Here is a 21,710-nt window from a genome sequence, read left to right on the forward strand (position 1 = left end):
AAACCCCAAAGGACTAGCCGCAAAGGGCCCCTAAACCCCACAGGGCTCCCTAAACTCCACAGGACCAGCCACAAAGGGTCCCTAACCCCCACAGGAGCAGCCACAAGGGGCCCCTAAACCCCACAGGGCTCTCTAAACCCCACAGGGTCAGCTGCAATGGGCCCCTAAACCCCACAGGACTCCCTAAACCCCACAGGATCAGCTGTAATAGGCCCTAAACAGGGCCTATTACACAGGGCTCTCTAAACCCCACAGGGTCAGCTGCCAGGGGACCTCAAACCCTACAGGGCTCCCTAAACCCCACAAAACCAGCTGCAATGGGCCCCTAAACCCCACAGGACTCCCTAAACCCCACAGGGCCAGCCGCAAGGGGCCCCTAAAGCACTCCCTAAACCCGACAGGGCCATCCGAAAAGAGCCTCTAAACCCCACGGAGCACTGCAAGCTCCCCCGAGCCAGCTGCAAAGGGGCCTTTAACCCCCACAGGGCTCCCTAAACCCCAGAGAGCCCCTGAAACCGCACGGTGCGGCCTCAAGCGGCACCTCAGGGCGGCGGGACGAAGGGAACGGGAGCAGCGGAGGGACTTCTACCGACACCAGCTCCCTTCCGGGGCGGAGCGGGGGAGGATCGCGGCGGAGCGAAGCGGAGACGGCGGCACCATGATGGCGCAGCGGGCGCTTCCTAACCCCTACGCGGACTACGACAAGTCTTTGGCCACCGGCTACTTTGACGCTGCCGGGAGGGTGAGTTGGGTCGGGGTGAGGCGGCCGGGGCGGGAGCGGGCCCTTCCCGGGGACGCAGCGCGGCGGCCGTCCCCGGGAAGGGCCCGCTCCCGCCCCGGCCGCGAAGCCAAGCTAGGCAGCCGGGAGCCCAGCCTGATCCTGAGGTACCCCAAGGGTTGAGACCTGTCAGATTAAAAAGCACCCAGTTCCCTGGTTGTGCTCCCTCCGTGTACCTCCACCTTAACTAAGCCCCCATCCACCTGCCGGTGTTTTCTTCACATTTTGTGGGGTTTTTTTGTTTGTTTGTTTGTTTGTTTTTTTTTTTTTCCTCCGTAGCTGACCCCCGAATTCACACAGCGGCTGAATAACAAAATCAGGGAGCTGCTCCAGCAGATGGAGAGGGGCCTCAAGTCTGCCGACCCGCAGGACTGCACCACGTACACCGGCTGGGCAGGTAGGGCGGCCGCTCGGATCGGATGGAGCAGGAGCTCTCCGCAGCGGACTTCTAGGTCAGGCCAAGGCAGATCATGGGGTTTTTTTGGCTGTTTGAATGATTACAGTAGATCCGTGTCAAGAACGGTGCTTCTTCTGCATGTTTTAATCCATTAAAACAAGGGGCTGTCTTTCTTGGGACTCCCCATTTTTGGAGCAGGTTTCAAGCTGTAGCGTTGCAGGGCAGGATTGGGCCTTCTTTTCGTTAATAAGGCCAAATTTATGCAACAGAGAAAGCCAGCACCCGTTTGAGAGCAAGCATGGGAGCCTTGGAAGGGACTGGCTCCAAATCTGGCCACGGTGGGGATGGTGACAAGTAAACCAGTGCTCCATGAAGGAGGCAGATGCACGTGGTAGGTCATTTACCTGCAAGGAGTCCTTGCACATGGCAGCGGTGAGCTTATGGCCTGAGATAATGTCCGTCTTTTCTGTTTGGGCTGAATTTTATTTTATGACATTGTCTGATTGGCAGGTTGCTCCATTCTTGTTCCCCAGGTAGTGCCCCTCCACTTAGCCAGGGCTAGTTCTGCTCCAGTACCTGCTGGAAGGAGCAGAAATGCAAATGTGAGTATAACGAAGGACGGAAGCCTTCCTCACACTAACTCTTGTGTGCAAAGCTTCCAGGAGCTTGTTTTTCTCCTGTTCTGCGTTTTCAACCTGATTTTCCTTTCTTGGGAGTGTGCCCTGCCTTCCCCTCCCTGTTCCTACCCACTGGAGACAGGGAGGACACACCTTTCTCTGGTGCCTCATCCTTGGCTACTGCTGTGTGCTTTGTCAGCTTTCCTGCCTTCTGCGCTGTGCCCGGCTCTAGGGAGGGACCTTGGGGTAGTTGCAATTAATCTCATGCTTGCTGCAAGATTTTTTGCTGCTGCTTTTTTTTTTTTTTTTTTGGCAATACACTGCAATCCTAAATGGCAACTTTCTACATTATTGTCTGGGTGTGGCTGGCTTGTGCTTGGGTGCTGTGGAACTTGATGCCAACAGTTTGCTTGGGAGAACGGTCATTGTGTTGGTGCTAAACTAATGTTGCAGCTTGATGACAGCAATGCCAGAAATGCCTGCTTAAAAATTTTAGTAAGGTAGACAGGCACCGAGAGCACTCTAGAGCAGTTCATAAGAAATGCTAGAATGCCAGTATTAAATTCCAGCGTGGGAGAACAATGATTTCATCAGTTGCTGCCTGGCAGCACTCTGCTGCTGCTGCCTGTGAATTTATGCATTTTTGTTCAGTGCTGGCTGATTTTACCTTGGGAGACAGGTTCAGTCTTCCAGTCTGTGTGACCCTGCTCTGAGGTCCCCTCAGATGAAAAGCACTCTATACGTAAAGATGGTCTTCAGTCATGAGGGTGCTACTTGGCGTGATGGCAGAGTCTGCCTCTGGCCACAGTAATTCAGGAGGTAAAGCAGGGGGACAATTAGCTGATGTTAGGAATACTCTGAAAGTCCGTGGGGAGAATGTAAACACCTTTCCCCAAAGACCATGTTTCCTTCTTTAGGGTGGCCTTAAAGAGCTTCATGTTGGAAAGTGACTGCAGTTGTGAAACAGTTGTTGAGAGCTCTGGCAGGATTTCAGCTCCTTTTTCTTTGGAAGGGAGTTTCCCAAGAGGGAGTCTTCTCTTTTCCTCCCAGGGATCATTCCTCATTGGGCACACAACCTTCTCGCCTTGGCTAATAGGATTAGAAAAGACCCATGGACAGATTTCCTGCAGGTCACAGCCAGTGAAGTGAAGTTTGCAGCTATTACACTGTATCTTTGTCACCCTCCCTTCTTTTCTAATCCTAGCTATATTAATTTATTCAGTGTTGGTTTCCAGAGACAAAATTAATTGGGCCAAGACAGCAGCTTTTTCCTGTAATTGCTTGTGTAGAAAACGCTTGTTGAGTATCTTCTCATGTAAATCATTGCCCAGCAGTCTGAAATCAACCTGCACTCTTGTGGCCGCTAATAAGAGAGATTTGAAATGTGGCTCTCTTAGCACAAACTCTGCGTGAAATGTAACATACTTGAGTGTACTACATTACACCCAGTAATACACAGCATATGCTGGCATTTTACTTGGGTGCCTGTTTCTTTCCCAACACACTTGACAGAGCCCTGTTCCCCCAGCCTGCATTTGTGCCAGGGAAGCCACGGCTTCTTGGCACGCGAAGTTGGAGCAGAGGGAAGGAAGGACTTGTATTTTCAGCTCAGAGGCGGTGAAAACACACTTTGGATCAAAATTATCCAGCGTACGGCCGAATGCTCTCAAAACTCATTTGAATCAGCTTGGTACAGTTTCATTCGGTTCCCCATAGAGATCAGGACCCTGCAGGCCACACCTGGTACGTGCCTGGGTACAGACCAGGCTTGGCTGTTGTGTTCTGTTTTGTCTTTTAATCAGTTTAGCTAGACTACCGTAAGAGCTTTTGTGGTCTTAATCTGTTTCACTGGTATCAAAGTGTTGTCTGAGGGAAGGTAAACTGCCATAAGCTCATTCTGAATCTGAAGCAGTTCAAATACTGGCAGAAGTACAACTGTCTCATCCATTTTCAAATAGATTAGCATGAGGATGCCGAAGAGTATGTACATGTGTGTTGGTATTTCTCACGCTGCAAGAGGCCTTGCTCCAAAGAATACCTCGACTGGAAGCATAGACGATGGAAAGGGAATGGCAGGAGACTGACTTCACTCCTGTCACCTCTTAGCTGACTGCAGAAGCTAGGAAGCTCCCGAGTCTGGTGCCTGCTGGACTGTTGTGTCCTTCCAAGATGATGAGGTGATCTGCCACCTGAAATGGTATATAGGGGAGAGATTGCCCTTCCCCTACATTATGGCAGCGCCTTTGGAATTTGTTTCCCATGCGCACATTCCCTTCTCTAGCAATGTCATAGTGGTGGCTTTCAGAGCTCAAGGGCCTCTGAAACAGACCAGTGAGTCCAGCTGGCCTGCCGCACCCACAGCTTTTGGCTGGCTTGTGGGCGAGTGGAGACAAGGAGCAGGGCTGAGTTGCCTTTTGAAAGGACTCTTCAAAAGACAGGCCAGATGAAAGAAAAGCCATTTAAGAATAGGTAGAAATTCTATCCAGTTCAGGAAAGCTTCTGGAAAAACACCTTTCATTCACTTTAGTGCAATATCTTAGTTTTAACCTCAGAACCCAGAGAACTTGCATCTCCTTAAGAGACGTCTGTTCAGAAAAACAGAAATCCTCAGTTAATCCCTACAGAATAAGAGGCAGTGAGGCTGCATTTGTTGAGAGAGAATAGAGTGCCTTGTATCACCCACATAAACCACATTCCTGCCAAGTGCTTGGTGGGTAGTTTTTGTGAAACCTGTTCTTGGAGATAGATACTATTTGACTGGACAAGGCTCAGAGCAATGGGATGTAGATTTGAAGTTGGCCTTACTTTCAGAGGGTTGGATCAGATCACCTCCATGGATGCCTTCTGTCCTAACCTGTTGTAGGATTCTGTGATGGGGTAATGGGTAGTTTTGGTTTGAGCTGGGCTGGTTTTTTTGTTTGGGTTTTTTTTTTGGGGGGGGAAGCTTCTTTTGTAAAAAGTTGTACAAAAGAAGCTTTGTTACCCAGGTTTTAAGGCTGGAGAAGATGAGGCATCCTGAGAAATGCCCCCTGTCCCACAAGACACTAGGAAGGCAAGCAGCAAGCTGTAGTAAAATGCACCTGTGGCTCCCCAGACAGTTCTGAACATGGGATGATACAGCCCTCTGGAGAAGATGTGTCACTGTCCTGTTCAGCATGGCTTTGGCATGCATTTATGAGTGCAAGATAACATCCCATGCGTCTGCACCAGAAAAGATGCTTATTATCCTTTGAGCTGGGCAGTAAAGCTGTGCCACCCCCTCTGTAACTTTCACCCCATGCCTGACTCATTAAAATGACATCAGGTTTCTCACTAGAAACCATCAGACTTCATTGCTATGTGCAGAGATAGGCTTCCGCTTCTTCCCTCTGTGTTTGACATCCTGCTTTGAGGGTGCTGGCTGACTTGCTTCCCTGGGTCAGCGCAAGATCTCTGAGCTCTTTAGTACTGTAGATGACAGGTTTGGAACCGGTCCAAATTACGTCAAGAAATCTCCTCTTGTGGCAACCTAGCGTCCTTTGTGAAAGGACCACGTTGCAGCTCAGCTCCTCGTGGACAAGGAGGCATGTTCAGCACAGTCTAATGGGCGTCCCTGCTGGTGCTGTCAGCAAGGGGACTGCAGTGGAGCCGACACCAAGCAGTGCTTCCTCTCACTTTTATCCACTCTCTTCAGCGTGAAGGGGAAGCTTTGTCTCGCTCCGGCTGTTCTCCCACCAGCAGAACAGTTTGCAATGGTAGTGCGATCCAACTTAAAGAACAAGTCTAAACTTGCAGGGAAGTTGAGACACAGCTTTACTTCTCTTTGATCAACAGAATGGTCATATGGATGAGATATTCTTTCAGCCTGCTGCAGTGCTTTAGCTCTCGAGCAAGAACTTTTCTGGTGTCTCCAGCGATGTATTCTCTGTTGAAAGCAATGGTTGCCGAAGTCAGGGCCATCAGCACTAGCCAACTGGTGCAAACAATTCCATTTCTACTATGTACATTTAAGCTTCCTCCTCTGCCCTGCTCAAAAGAAATCTCTAATGCAAAGCAGCCCTCTGCACCTACAATACTGCTCATACAGGATGGCAAGAGGAGAGATGTTGTTTACTGTCCTATTGAAGATGTTAAATAAACAGCCTTGTGAGAGATGCAGAATTGATTTTTGCCTCCTGATTCCCTGCAGTGAGCAAGCATCTCAGGCATTAACACTCCAGTGTATTGGTTTCCTGCACACTAGAGATGGCAGTTTCAGTCATCAGAGCCCTGCTAAAGGATATGCTGTCAGTAGCACGTGTTCACTGCAGTTCTGCACCATCAAGTGATGTCTGATGCATTCTCCATCACATGTGGCTATGCAGCAGATCTTACACTGCAAAGAGCAAAAAACTTGAAGTCTGGAGAAACTACAGAGAAGAAGGTCCAATAGTAACCAATAAACAGAACAAAGCCCATACATCTTTGGCAGTAGCAGGCCACAGGCAGCCACTGCATGGCAGTTCTGCTGGAAACAATCAGGAGTCTCAGAGGTCACAAAAATAGGTCACATTTCCAACTGGGACACTGAACACAGACCTCCGGGGCACACAGAAGTGGAGCAGATCCACTGCTTACCTAGCCCCATTTGACTGATGATGCCATGTTTGTATAGCACTTAAAGCATGCCAAACAAATACCCAGTCAGCTGGCAAACCCTACCTGGTCAGTTGGGGTGACGAGGGTATTATAGGAGAGGGAGTGAGGTAGAGCTGTGGAATAGCTTCTGCAGAGCAACACTGCCTAGCTGAGCCAAGTTCATCAGGTAGAAACTCACTTGTCTCCAAACTGCACTGCCTCTGAAATATGCTGCCTGCATCTTGCCAATATAGGATATTCCCCACCCAGGTGACTGCATTTTGTATCCCTCTACATCCATCTGTAAACATTGCCTCTTTATCCATGGGCTTGCCCTCCTCTGCTGACCTTCCCTACTTTTGGGCTCACAGAGAGCAACAGAGCAAGCAGCGGGCTGAAGGCAGCGCTGCATTGTGCCCTTCCGATCAGCTTGGGAGTATGAATTTCTTGAGGAATGAGTTGAGAAAATTTGCTTTAGATTCAGTTTGTAAGGCCTTTGGGTTTTAAAGAAAAAGGAAAAATGAATGATTTGGGGAAGCAACTCATCCCTTCCATCCTTTAGTAGAGGTAAATGGGTTTTTGGAGTCTTTTCCAAAGATGCTTGGGCCTGGGAGGAAAGGGAGTGAGAAATGTTTTAAAGAGGAGAGGCAAAGAAGTCAGAGGAAAACAATGCTGAGACATTTACTTTCCAAGAATTCAATCCTAGCAGTGATCTTAGCATGGTAGTTATGCACATAATTAGGGTGGTATGATGACAGTGGGAATAGAAGCTACTTACAAAGCAAAAAGTTGTATATTAAAGCAGGTAAGTCAAGAGCGCAAGTTGTGCTCAGACAGCTATCAGGCCTATTAAAGTCTAGAAGCTGTGCTAGGTGCTAAATAAATCAAGGAGAGTCACTTGACATTTGCTAGCTGGAAGAGGAGGGTTCCCCTTTAAAGAAGGGCTTCGCATTCACATCCTTACAGACTTGAGTGATGGCACCATGCATTTGAGCTCTCTCTGGAAATACTAACACTGAACTGCTTAGAGAGAGGCCAAGGTTATTAGCTTCAGCAGGAAATGGAAATTTGCCCTTAATATACATATGGAATTGAATTGTCTGTAGCACGAAGCTTTGGAGATTACCCATGCAAAATGAGGAAATGATCTAAATTTAAAATTGTCCTCAGTACCATTGAAAGTAATTTTGCAGCATGCTTGCCCCCCCTCACCACCTCAGACCACATCAAAATCTGCAGAGATTGGCTTTATTAATTTAGGCTTAAACGCAGGACCTGAGTCTTCTTGGAAGTGGTTACTGGTAAGGGGAGAGATAAGCTTTTCCCAAAGTTATGTAGGCCAGTAGCTTTCTTCAGTGCACGTTTGAGGATGCCTTCCAGATCAGAAGGATGGTTCAAATGTGGCAGACCTTTCAGACAGAGACTTACTGAGGACTCCTCAGTTACATGCAAAAAGCTTCAAGAGCTGGAGAGAAGGCAGGGCAGACAGAGGCAAAGGACAGCAATTGATGTGACTTCTTAGTAGCAGAGTTGTTTCTGTAGCTGGCTAGCCCATTGAAAACCTCCAGGGAGGACCATGCAGCCTTTTCCAGCATGCCAGGTAGCTGTTTATGTTTCAGACAAGGGCTGATCTCATGAATGATGTGCTGTAGAGGAGAGCGGGGCAACCCCTTTCTTTTCTAGGATGCACCAGTCCTTGGTGTAGGGCTTGGGACCTGCTCAGCAGCAGGAGATGATGTCCAGCAACCCAGCAACCTTGTTGGTGCTTTCCAGTGGGAGGGAAGGAGGGGAAAAAAAAAAAAAAAAAAAAGAGCCAAGTAGGATGTCTTAAGGGTGCTGCTTCTCAGTGCTGATGATGTGTCACTTTTTTTAAAATCCAATCCAAGCTAAGTGACCCAGCCCTTTACCTCCTGGCATGGGAAAAAATAATTGAGATAGGGTAACAACTCAGCACAGCTCTGCCACAAGTACCATCTTGCCCAAAGATTTTTTTTTTCCCCTCCACCGTTTAGCAACAGTCCCAGGTACAGTTGATAGATTTAGGTGGCTTCATCTAGGTCTCATCTTTTGCTCCTCCCTACTAAAACTGTATGTAGCCTGTGTATCAGAAGCTCTGCTGTCTTCCAGGACCTCCTGGGTCAGACACTGCTGTTTGTCTTGACCTGCAGTCCATTCATGAGCAACATCAAGTACAATGAGGTCACAAAGCAGGAAAAGAAGCTGTGGATGCTGCAGCTGTAGGTTATGCCCCTGGATGTGCCCGAGAAGCCTGTCTAGAAGGTTTATGCCCCAGATGAGGCTGAGGGCCAGGCTTTTAGGTTTGTTAAAACAGCCAGGGCGCATAGTGGGAAGGGTAAACTTTTCTGGTGGGTGCAACCTTTATGTTCCTTTTGCAGGCATTGCTTTGCTGTATTTGCACCTGTATGATGTGTATGGAGACCCAGCCTACCTTCAGGTGGCCCACGAGTACGTGAAAAAGAGCCTGAGCTGTCTGACAAGACGATCTATCACTTTCTTGTGTGGAGATGCCGGGCCCCTGGCAGTGGCTGCTGTCGTCTACCACAAACTGCAGAACCCAAAGCAGTCAGAAGACTGCATCACTCGGTAAAACGCTTGGTTATGTCTTTGACCTAATGTTCCTCTTGCTCGTAGAGCTGGTCTGGACTTGTACTGGGCACTCTCTGCCAAGCTTGAATCCATTTTGTTGCAGTCTTATGTGAGAGAGAATCCAGTAATTTAGCAAGGCAGTGCGAACTTTTTCTGCCCTGGGGAAGGAGCTAGCTTAAGGACAAACACGCTTGCCTGGCAGCCTGCAGGCTGGGGAGCAAGGATATTGTTCAGCTGGTATTGCCATCTTAAAAATAATTCCAATAAACACGGGAAGAAAAAAAAAGCCAAAATTAAAAAAACCCAGAAGGTGAGGTTTTATATTTTTTCAGAACCCTTAAATTTAGCTTTACAGCCATTTTGATGAAAAGGAGAAACATGGCAGGATTATTAGATTAATTTTGTCACTTCCACTTGCTATTTGTTAGTTGACTTTGACTTAAACCTAAGATTGACAGCATCCCTTTCAACTGCTGAATGCAGCTGGTTATGATTCATTTATTTCTATTTCCTGCCTTTCCTCAACTGTTTTCAAATGTATTTTTGTTGGGTACTTAAGACAAGAAAAGGACAAACAAGCAGTCCTACAGTCAGATCAGCATGTGGCAGAGGAAGGAAAAAAGTTAAGGAGATGCAGTTGCAAGCTTTTCTTGCTTAAGGGAGATCAATTTTGAGAAGGTGAGAAACAGCCCTGTAAAGAGTTTCCATTTACACGTGGTCAGCACAAAAACAAGACAAAACCCCTGACACTTCAGAACAACACTGAGTGCCCTTAAACAGCCATGAGTAAGTGATGCATAATATCAATTAAAAAAGCCATGGGTGGGAATCAGAGGTGCCTGTATGGTTTGGACACCAAGTTCCCACTCCCTTAACTAAGAATAGCTTCTGGTTTATGTGGATACGGTCAGTCTGAGGACAGAACTCTCATCTTTATTCTTAAAATAATCTGTGGTTTACGTTTTGCTTAATACTGTGTCAAAGTGGTGAATCTCACTATGAGTAATATATTTGCTAACAAAAAGGGAACTAATCTATCACACAGTACTGGCCAGTTGTGGTCAACATAAGCCCCAAGTTGTGAAAAATCCCTAATTCATGTTTTCTTGCTGTAGCTCTCCCCTCCCCGTATCCCTCCTGTTCTGCCAACAGTTTTGTGTCAGAATGGAAACTCATAATTCTGCACTGCCATCTAATGGTGTAATAAAGGCAGAGCCTTGGAAATTGGTTTCTTCATACATCTGAGAGGAGGAAAAAAGCAAAAAGTGGCTTTCTCAAAGGAACAGTTATACGGTCCTTACTCTGCCACCAATTCCCAGACCAGTTAGCCTGACCATGCTACCTTTAAAAAGAGAGTATTTCTTTGAGAAGTAGCTCCCTTAATCGAAACTCTTGAGTGGGTTTGGAGTATGCTGTTCAGTTATAGAACAGTTGCTAAGTTATGCAGTGCAAGTGCATGGAAAGTGCATTTCTGTTACAGCTGTGGAGAAGGAGGGCCTCTCTCCATTTTGTTCTCTGTCTTTTAAAGCACCTCATCTTTAGCCTGAGGAGAGAATCCATCAGCCAGGTTTTACCTGCAGTGGAAGAGGCAGAAGCTTGCTTTTTCTTAGCTCCTTGCTTTTGCCTAAATGAGTTCATGACCAAAAAATGTGCTTTTATGCTCCGGAGAGACTAACATTTCAGGGCAGCCCATTTTCCAAGAGCCTGTGAAAATCTGAGCTGTGTTCCAGGAGTCCTCTTTTCCCTGCCATCTCCCACCAAGTCAGAAGGTCAAAGGTTTGCTTTGAGAGCCAGTGGCATACAAAAATCCTGTCTTGCTCTACAGCTGCCTTGCTTTCCCTCTGTCCAGAAACTACTGATTTTTGACAGTTGAGGTAATAGGCTGATATGTGAGCAGGAGTGGCTTTTCCTTTCAGGGACCTTGATTTACCCCCTCGCACCCAAGAAATGAATTCTGCATGTAATGAGTCCAGCAGCATCCCAGGCATCTCCTGCTGCACGCATGCCATGCAGCCCTGCCCCACATTTCAAAAACAACAGAAACCGCTGGCAGGCTTCCTCCCCTGATTATCCTGGCTGGGAAAGCAGCTAGAGGTAGAAGCAGTAATGCATAAGGAGCAAGAAAAGTAGCTCCAGCTGCTCCAGATTTCCCCATTAAAAGATTTCACATCCAGACCTCAGAAAATCCCTACTGTGGGTATTACTGTTTATCCACCCATCCATTCCTTCTGTTGCACCTGACGTTTCCCTGACATCTTGGAGCTGAACACCACCACCAGCCAGCATCTCTTCTGGCCAGCCTCCTGCTGGGCAGAGTCCATCTGTGGAAACACTGTTTTCTCCTTGGAAACCCTCCTCTTCATCTGCCTTCCTTGGAGTTGGGGACAGGGGACATGAGGAGGCAGCAGGGCTTTCCTTTCAGCCCATGCAGCTGAGGAAGGGACCCCTGCTTACTCCTAGTCTTGGATGTAAAGTCTATCTCTTGGGTGTAATCTGCAAGAAATCTCCCTCACGGAGCGGAGCAAGGCACATCTCAAGTGGTACATGAGGAGACAGGGCCAGTCTACCTTGAGACACTGCTCTCTCCTTTCTCCTTCAATATCCCTGCTCGCTTTGAGTCCAGTGCCAAGGGGAAGTTTCCTGCCGTGGGGAGTCACAGCCCAGCATCTTCTCTCTGCTCCGAGGGTACTCTGGACATTTGGTTGCTTCTTTCCTTTGCAACACATTGTTCTGCCCAGGAGCAAAGGCTGCCAAGGCACCTTTTCTGCTCCTCATGCTGCTGTGACAGGGAAGCCCTGCACACACACAGCTCTCCTGGCTAGTTTCTTAGCCCTCTCCCTGTTGCAGCCACAGCAGGAAGCAGCTGAGGGAACAGCCGTGAAGCCACTTATGCTGGTATTTTAAAAGTGATGGCATTTTTCAGATTGCTGTCTCAGGGGTGAACAGAAAAATAAAGCCAAAACCAGTCACATCCCTGCCTGCTGCTCTGACAGGGAAGGACATCCAGCCTTATTGGAAGTGTGATGAGAGGCAAAACAAAGGAAAAATTGCATCGAGAGTGAGTTGGGCTACAAAGCAGCAGCGTGAAGAGCTGTCAGTCTCTGTTAGCACTACAGGAATATGAAGAACATGGTAATAGAAAAATGGCAAAGAAAATATCTGACTCTGGCAGACCTCTCGCTCTGCACTTGTGAGCTAAAGCCTGGTGCCAGCCCCGCAGTTCTCACTGTGGGGTTGCACCACAGACAGCCACAGCATTCACACTCTGCTGAGCTGTCCTCACTACTGCTCAACTCTCCCTAGAGAAGATTTCTTACGTGTGCTGCAGAGGCTTGATGTTAAACAACATTTCCAGCTGCCTCTCCCCACCTCTTACCTAGATTTTTAGCTCATGGAGGCACCTCTTTCTCCACTGACAGTGTAGCCCTGGCCACTTGCAGGCATGGAGGGAAAGGGGCTTTTCTATCAGGACTTCTGAGTATAAGGGGTGAGATTTTTCCACATACCATCAGCGCTAGTTTGACTTTCTAGCATTCCTTGAACAGCCAAATTAAACACATACCAGTTTAGTTTGAAAATAGTAATTTTTGGCAGAGGGTCTGCCTTGCCAACAGCACCACAGGGAGGTAATGGTGGGCAGGCTTTCCTTGCTGAATTGGGGCAGCCTTTCCTGAGCAGTCAGCAACTTTATGTTGACCATTTCCTATAGCCCAGGTTTCCCCACAGGTAGCTTTCCCAGAGCTGGTGCTCTAAAAAACAAGCACATAGTACAACTGTATTGGAAAGAGCTGAGCAGACTAAAGCAATAACCCAAACAAAAAGCAGAGGGGAAGGAGGGATTCTGCACCCTGTATAGCTGGAAGGCTGAGATCCAGAGACTGGTCTGACATCTCCCAGGGTGCGGGCAGCATGAAGGAACAAACCATGTTTTTGAGCTCCAGTCTCACTGCTTGGTTACATGGCTTTGAGCGTCCTCTAATGTCCCCCATGTGAATTTTTCTTTGTAGTTTGCTCCATCTACACAAGCTTGACCCACGAGTGCCAGATGAACTGCTGTACGGGCGCATGGGCTATCTCTATGCACTGGTATTTGTGAACAAGCACTTTGGAAAGGAAAAGATCCCTCAAAGTCACATTCAGCAGGTACTGTGGCTTCTGCTGATTTGTTAACTGTCTCTTCCCGTGCAGCTTATCTTTGGGCAGGTAAAAATCAATGCTAGGTGTAGAGAACTCTGTCAACAAGGGAGAAACCACATCACGGTATCCCTGCTGCTCTTCCAAAGGGACAAAGCACCACATGCTCCCCCACCATCCATATAAATCCAGAGGCAGTACTGAACTCGCATACATTTCACTCCCTCACCCACACTCTTGCCTCTGCTTAGGCAGAAAAACAACTTTTTTGTTCTGTGCCGGGGTACTCAACTGCGTTGTGTCCAAGACAGCAGCATTTCCCTCACCTGCATCTATTCCCATCCACAGGTCTGTGAAGCCGTTGTAGCCTCAGGAGAGAGCTTGGCAAAAAGGAGGAACTTTACAGCAAAGAGCCCACTGATGTATGAGTGGTACCAGGAGTACTATGTAGGGGCAGCCCATGGTTTGGCTGGGATTTACTACTATCTCATGCAGGTAAAAGGCACTGGAGGGGAGGGGCCTTTAGCAGCTCTTTCCCATTTCTTTGAACAAGGAGGAGCATTTGAATTGGCTCTTGGTGATGTCAAACTGGGCAGGATCCCTTGTCTGATGGACTTACTGATGGGTTTGATCACACATCCCTACTTCTAAAGGTTTTCTCTAAATCTGTGAATTTAATTTCCCACCTCCATGGTGATCGGTAGGGAAATGTGGCCTGCATTATACCAGCAGTTTCACATAATGAACCCCTTTAGGTCAGCTGGGTGTGAGCTTGCCCCTCTTGTGTTAATTGCTTATAAAGTATTCCCATTTGTTGGTATCTGTGGGCTTCCTGCATTTTTTGAGGTGGTTACTTGGAGCAATCTCAGATCATTACAGAATGAGAATCTCTGTAAGAAAAGCATGACAAAAGAGATTGTGTTTGTAGTAGGAAAGTGGGAGATGCCTTTGTTTCCAAATCAGGGCCTCTATCTAAATGTTAAAGAAGTAGGACTTTTTACTTTGATAAAGCAGCTGAATTCTGTAGTGCCTGAAGTAGGCAGGGCAAGACAAGAGGTTGGGAGCTGCAGTGCCCCTTTGCTTTAATGCTGTCTTTCTCACAATTTTGCACAACTCATTGGAGCTCTGGGAATCTTCGCTTCCCTAGCTCTGAAACGAGGGTGATAATTCCCCTATGTGGGTCACTTTATGCATAAATTTACAGTGCTTAAGCTCTTAGAAAAATAACAGCAATAAATAACATTGCATTTTCAAAGCATTAAGAGCACCTACTGAGCAACACAAATTATTTTAACATAGCAAGGTTCATAGAAATAAGTGATATCTTTTATTAGACCCAACCCTCACAGCAGGTGGAAAAAAAGCCACCAGGTTTCAAGTATTTGAGCTTTCCTTCAGCAGCCTCAAAGTTCAAGTCCATATACAGGATAAGCGGCGTTCCTGTGAATATAACCCTCTGACATGACTCGGAGAGGAAGAGGTAGTTGGTGTTTTTTAAGCAGAAGGAGATTTGGCAAGAGGAGGATGCGAAGTGATTATTGCCCAGGAGTACAGAATGGCTAGTTGGCAGCAGGGGAGACAGCAATGTGCTGTGAGCCTAAATTTGCATGGAGTCCCTGAGCTTGTTCCCAGGCCAATGTTTTAAAGAATTTTAAGTGTAAGTCTCCCATAAAATACTTCGTGGGCTTCATGCTTCTCTGCTGTATGAAGTACAAGGAGTCTGGATCAGCCAAGCACGATGCACAAAAAGCCTTGAGGGAAGCAAACAAGGGAAATACGGCGAGGAGAACATTGGACTTTTATCTCTAATGGTTTTACAGCACAAGTATTGATTTTTAATTTTCAAGTTATCAGCCTGGGAACAGCGTGATCCTTAGATGAGAGTGCTCATTGCAGTCTGCTGTGGGAAGTCAGAACTGCACACGTTTCATGTGGGGCACTGGAAGAGGACACTGAAGTCACTCCCTTGCTTCTGTCTGAGGTCAGCAGTGAAGTCATCCCCTTGCAATTACCCAGAAACATCTGTGAAAATGCAGCATCACAGCCCACCAGCTGGGCTGGCCCAGCAGCTCAGAGCTGAGATGCTCTAGGTGCTAGGAATCATTCTTGGTATTCATTCTTAATACTGTTTTTATACAGTTTCTCTCTCTACTCCAGCTCTGGGTACCTGAAAGTACTCCTACTCATCTTTAGGTAAAGAAGCCGCAAGCCCTCTTGCGTAGAGGGCTGGGTGACATGCTAGGGGCAGCCTTTGTTTCTGGGGATGCAAGGGTTTGACTGGAAATAAGTCCCTGCCAAAGGGCAGAGCAGCCTGGGGCCAAGTGGGTATTTGTGATGTGTGAAAACCTGGACCAAAGAAATGACTCAATTTACAAGGAGCAAGAGGGAACATGGCCATAGTTGGCTTTGTTTCTGCTTTTCAGGCAGAACTTGGGCCTCTTAGGGAGAGACAGAATGGTAATTCTCCCCGATTTAATGCTTTCTCTCTCTTAGCCTGGCCTTGGAGTAAGCCAAGTAAAACTGCACAACACAGTCAAACCCAGCGTGGACTACGTCTGCCAGCTCAAGTTCCCATCTGGCAATTACCCTCCATGCATCGATGACATGAGAGACCTACTCGTCCACTGGTGCCATGGGGCACCAGGTGTTATCTACATGCTTGTCCAGGCCTACAAGGTACCAGAAATCTTGCAAAGACCTTTTGGGGACCCCTAAATATGGAACTTCATCCCGGTGAAGACTCTGTTGAGACCCCTCCTGCCTGAGAATAGGATGGCTCATTACAATGAAATCACCCCACAGGGACCACTGCCTGAAACGAAGATTAGTCTTTTAAAAAATTATTTCTGAAAATACCCATCAACTGTGTGGGGTGTCCTGTTGCAGGTGATTGATGGTGACAACTAGTTGTGTGCGAAGTAATGGTCATGTTAGGTACTTTATAGTAATTTGTAGCCTGGCTTCTCGGACAGTCTCTTTTCTGTGGATTAAGGATTGAAGTCCTTCATGGGCTTTCCAGTTCCATTCCAAAGCCCCATTCATCATATCAAAAACATCCTCCTTTAAAGTAGACAGCAAAGTCACAGCATTAAGACTTCCAGTAGGAAAGAAACTAATTAACCCAAGCCTCCCCACTCACACAGGGATGCTCTTTGTGTGGAGGAAATTGCTTTGGCAAGAGAGAATATTTCTTGTCTCTGCAGGTCTTTGGGGAACAGCAGTACCTAAATGATGCCCTGCAGTGTGCAGAAGTGATCTGGCAGTATGGGTTACTGAAGAAAGGCTACGGGCTGTGCCACGGGACAGCTGGCAATGCTTACGGCTTCCTAGCACTGTACAACCTCACTCAGAACATGAAATACCTGTACAGGGCCTGCAAGGTGAGAGCTTGTGTAAGGAAGGGAGAGGGGATTATTCACTTCTGCCTTTTACGTCACCACCTTCGCCTTTGAAACCTAATTTCTAGTGTGTCAGAGATGCAGCTAGATCTGACTAGCTCCACCAGAATAGTCCTTCAGCGATGGAGTCACTGTCTGACAGCTTGTACAGAAGGAATACCCTGCAGAAGCCTTGCTCTGCAAGGGATAATGTGAGGATGAGGGTGGTATTTTTTTTCAGAGCCATCTTTCACAAAATTTGAACGCTTTTTGTTCATCTTTTCTCAGTTTGCAGAGTGGTGTTTAAGCTATGGTCAACATGGGTGCCGGACTCCAGACACGCCATTCTCTCTCTTTGAAGGTAACCTTCATCCCTATGCTTGTGTTTTGCTCCTGGATCTGAGCCAGTCCAGCATCAAGAAAAACCGAATACACACTCCACTGAAGTCTTTGCAAAACTCAGTGTAGAGGATGGGAAGGAAATTGTATTCACTGTTTTTACCCTTTCCCAGAAGCAGTCTCCTTGTAGCACGGGCTAACGTTTTAGCTGGAGTATCTTGTGTCCTTCTGGGTCTCCCGCACAGATTCTGCACGCAGGTCTCAAGGGGAATTCTTTAATGGATACAGGCCAAAGTCTACTTTATGGTAATTTGTAGCTTCTCCAACAGTCTCTTTTCCGTGCATTTTTAAGGATTAAAGTCCTTCATGGGCTTTCCAGTTCCATTCCAAAGATGAGTGAGGAACAAATGGGGCTGCTTTTGTAGGCCTTGTTGGCTCCTATGGCACTTTATGGGTCCTGCTAACGGCTCCCCAAAATCTGCCATCAGCAGGTATTGCTGAAAGAGCCGGTTCCTCAGCTAACGTAAATCTCCCTAGCTTTGCTGCAGGCCAAGGAACAAGGGCAGTTACATCAGTGAGGACCTGAGGCAGCAATGTCACAGGGTCCAAATTCAGATTGTTAAACCTGTAGACAGGTAAAGCAGAAGGGAGGGAGCTGGAGGGGGGAAGACCTATCATGTTTTCACAGGTGCTTTTCAACATTTGATTAACTTCAAAATGCTTTTCCCACTGAAGTACCCAAGTTGCTTGGGAAACCTGGGTTCAGACCTTGGAAATTATTTAGGTCCTTCTGAAAATGTTTTCCTTTCTTCTGTCTTCATGACTCATTCACCCCCAGATAATTGATAAAATGGGTGCCCAAAGGGAGTCTCTCTGAAGCACATTGTGTTTTCTTATCCTCAGGAATGGCTGGAACGATTTACTTTCTTGCTGACCTGCTGGTGCCAACCAAGGCCAAGTTCCCCGCATTTGAACTCTAAATCTGAGCTTGGCAGTTTCCTGCCTGAATCCTTCCACACTTGGAAAAGCAGTTTGAAGCTGCTTTCTCCTTCCAAACTCGTCGTTGTTCACCTAACTGAATGTAAATCCATCCTCCTGAGGGCATGCCGAGTTCTCTAATATTTCTAGTCATCTCATTGCATTTTTTCAATTTAAAAGACAGAATGCAGATTTTGCTGGTGTCTCTTAAAAACGCAGGGCTGCAGATGGGAGCAGGGAGAAAATGTACAGTATTTTGTTGGCTATAGAGTTTTGCTATTTTCTGTATCCCATTTCCTGGGAAAAAGTTTTCTATTGAATGTAACTTTGGCCATTTAATTTTTTTTTTTTTTTTGTGCTGACAAAGAGTTGCAGGAATTTAGTTGCCTTTGGAAAAGAAAAGATGAAAAACTGAGACTATTGCCCTGCAAGTTGCTTTTAAGTGTTTTCTTTCTGAGTACCCAGGGAGGAGGCAGTTCAGTAGCTGGGCTGTTCCACATGAAGTAAATGTGATGGACTGTGGAGTCTTTATATATGTTTTTTTATGTCAGATTGCAAGTGGCACAGCGGGAACTGACATGCCAAAGCCTTGTCCTGAATTTCCACCTGTCTGCTTTAAAGGCAAAGGCTATGTATAGCTCTTTTGTGCTTTTTATTCCAGTAACAGACAAATAATCCAGTAGCTTTTGTCCTTATTTGCCATCTTATGCTAAACCTTGCAAAAGTCCATTGATCATCTAATTGAAAACTCCAGTCTAAAAGTGAGCTAAGCATGCTTGCTGGTGTGGTCTCTTCTGTTTAGCTTTGAAAGTTTATTTTGCAGTCTTTATTTAAAAGTGTGTATGAATATTATAGGTGTTAGGTGGTGCCAGGCCCACCAGCAGCAGCATGGGAAAAGAAATGTATTCCACTGAGTTCTGTCAGTGTTTAACCTATTACCTGTATAGATGTTGTTTACATGCTTTGTTTTATAAGCTTTCCTGAACCTGGATAATTTGAGTCACTTGTTTGCCTTGTTACTGCTTGGTATAGTTTGGTACGCAACCACACATCTACCCAACTAGAAAATCTGCTCTAGGTTAAATAGCTTTGACCTGTCAAGCAGACCAGATACTTGCAAGGGATAAATCTGCTTTTCCGTCCTTAGCTGATGCTACACTAATTTGCAGCAATTAGGGACCTGACCCCGTAAACCACTTTCTTAGCACTGAGCATGAGCTAAACACTGACCACAGTGAAAGTTACTGATGCAGCCGTACCACTTTGTGCTGTTTGAAGGCAGCTCCTCAGCCTGCACAAGAGTGAATGTGGGTTTTGATCTTTTAAGGGCCCAGTTGCTGAGTGCCTCAGGCCACCTAAGAGCAGGCATGCAGCTGCAGGGCAGCACAGGCACCTTCCAAGCCAGCACAGTCTTGCACCAGCAATAGTGAAGCAGGAGGACCAAACGTGGCACACCAACACAGCTAGCTCACATGTGCCTGAACGCAAGGCAGCCTAGCCACAGCAGCATAGGCAGACCCTCAAGAACCTCCTGGATGGGCTGCTCCAGCAAAGAGTAGAAACCATTCCTGGAAGGCTGCGTGTTTTCTCAAAGCCCAGCCTCCTCCTGCCATCACATTTCTGGAAGTTCATCAAAAGACAGCCTGAAGCACAGAGAAGCCCATCTGCTTTGGGCTGGACATCCCTGTCAGAAGCCTCAAGCTCATGCAGACATCCCCTATCATTCACGGGGCCAAACAACACAGGGAGGTGACTGGAAAGGAGGAAGCACAGCCTTGAGAGCAGGATTTCGCTAATCAGACAGTTTGGGGGTGAGATCCTTCAGTACACAAGGCCTGCTGTAAGTTACTTCCCAGCTTGGCTGGTGGTGTAGGAACATTGCTCTGAGCCTGGGTTTCTCCTGGGCACTGCTTCTGTAAAGGAGATAGTTCGTGCAGCCTGGTGTCATGGCAGCATCATGTCCAGGGTTCATACACTGATCAGGGGATGGTCAGGGCCTGGTGTACAACTGCTGAGTGGAGCACTGTTTAATAAAAATGCTGAAGCAAACAAGCTTTGGGTTATTTTTACCCCCCACTTTGTGACCAGGATTCATGTCTGAAGAGATCAAGATGTGCCACACAGCTGCTCCGATGGCTCCTGGAGGCTTGTTGGCCTCCCACCCACCCTGAGTGTTAAGAGTATTTCATGTTTTTCCCCCATCTCCAATCCATCAAGGCCAGTCCTATGCTTTCCCTCGCAGGCTGTGCTTTTCTCCCAGGACATCCTTTTGCAGCACTGTCTCCGTCCAAGGCCACATCCTCCCTGCTGCAGCTTCCATAGGAGACCACAGTCCTGCAGGTTAGTCTTAATTGCACCAAAATACACCTGTGTGCAGCACTGGCCACCAGAAAGAGGATGTGGATCCTGCCAAAAAGGCAGCCTCCTACCCAGTGGAAGGAGGAACAGGCTGCCTTGGGGAGGCTGTGACTGTCCAGCACCAAAGGCTTAAAGACCAGACTATCAGGAATGGCATGGGTAAAGGTGATCCTGCCCTCCAGCACAAGCATAAATCAGGTTGCTTGAGGTCCTATACAGCCTGGTATTCTACAATTTCCATTTCTATTAAGGTTTGTGGTAAAGCTCTTCAGGGAGTGGGTCCAGCAATCGGGATGGGAAAGAAACATAGTGCAGAGTTTCGCTGGTTGCCCTTCCTTTCTTGTACAGGGGTGTGCTGCTGCCCACTTCCACGCATCTTCATGCCGAGCGGAGGGAGTGGGAGCAAGATGAAGCCTGAAAACACATAACTGCTCCTGCTTCAACAAGCTACCTGAGAGGGACTTTATCAGAAGTGTAGACATTTAACACTTAGGTCTTAGTGATGGTTATGTTTGTCCATGGTGGTGTTCTGTTTTAAAAAAAGTGCCTTACACTCCCAAGAAATAAGTAAAAACCACATTTTGAATGCATTGCCATCTGGCTCAGTTTGTGTTCCCCTCCTGTGCATACCAGTGTGATCAGTAAGATGAAAAGTGTCCCAAATGCTGTTAACCAAACATCATCTGTAGGTGTGCACTCCCCCAAGAGCCTGCTGTGGTTTCAGCTCTCAAGAGCTGACAGCAGCCTCAGCTATGAAAGAGGTGACATAGGAACAGTGCAAGGGGACAGATACCTTATTGCTGCCTCTGCCAAACTTACTCCATTTCCCATTCCTGCATATTAACTTTTCAAATGCCCACAAACTGCGATTAGCGCTGATGCTAGATCTGTGGCTAATACTGTTGCCAAACAAATCCCTCCCCCGTGAGCAGTCTTCAGCCCCTATAGCCTTAGCAGTCAAACACACAGCTCATCTGATAAATCAGTTTACGAACTACCACTGCAGTCGTTTAATGGACACTGGTTTCACTTTGAAACCACTTCAGAGTAGGCTGCCGGCTGCAGCGTGGCAGATGCCCTCCTTGTGTGGACAGGGAAAAAGCACAGCAGAAGAGCAACTCAGCCTCCACAAACCCCAGCTCAGCCTCCTGCCTCCAACACGGATGTTGTTCCTATCTGACGGGCATGGAGCTGGGCAAGGTAGAGGATTACAGTTGCATGTCCCACGTGCGATACCACAAAAGGAGCTGGGGGAGAAGCAGCCATGCAGGGCACAAAGCTGCTGGTGAAGGGCTTCATTTACACAAGTTATCCAGCCAGACTTCACTTCTCTCCAGCATCTCATCTGACTTCCATTCCTCTGCACCGCTATCTCACCTGTCCCCCTTCCCCTCTTTTATTTGGTTCATGTTTTTCCACCACAGTGTAATACCTTGGCCAAATTTGAGTGGAATTTTCTGACGGTAACACCCAAGGGAATGTGGCTGGTCCCAGTCAGACCACAAGTTCCAGGCCAGCAAGGTTCCAGC

General features: G+C 47.3%; 1 protein-coding gene across 1 annotated transcript; it reads left to right on the forward strand.

Annotated features, from left to right (window-relative positions):
- Window positions 1-598: 598 nt before the first annotated feature.
- On the forward strand, window positions 599-20,754 carry LANCL1 (LanC like glutathione S-transferase 1). The gene is made up of 9 exons (XM_075511499.1): window positions 599-742; window positions 1,058-1,175; window positions 8,785-8,992; window positions 13,003-13,138; window positions 13,478-13,624; window positions 15,623-15,805; window positions 16,333-16,509; window positions 16,795-16,867; window positions 17,749-20,754. The coding sequence occupies exons 1-9, from the start codon at window positions 659-661 to the stop codon at window positions 17,823-17,825; spliced, it is 1,203 nt and encodes a 400-aa protein (XP_075367614.1). The 5' UTR covers window positions 599-658; the 3' UTR covers window positions 17,826-20,754.
- The last annotated feature ends 956 nt before the right edge of the window (window positions 20,755-21,710 follow it).

This window comes from Mycteria americana, chromosome 9 (assembly GCF_035582795.1).
Source record: "Mycteria americana isolate JAX WOST 10 ecotype Jacksonville Zoo and Gardens chromosome 9, USCA_MyAme_1.0, whole genome shotgun sequence".
NCBI classification, from domain to species: domain Eukaryota; kingdom Metazoa; phylum Chordata; class Aves; order Ciconiiformes; family Ciconiidae; genus Mycteria; species Mycteria americana.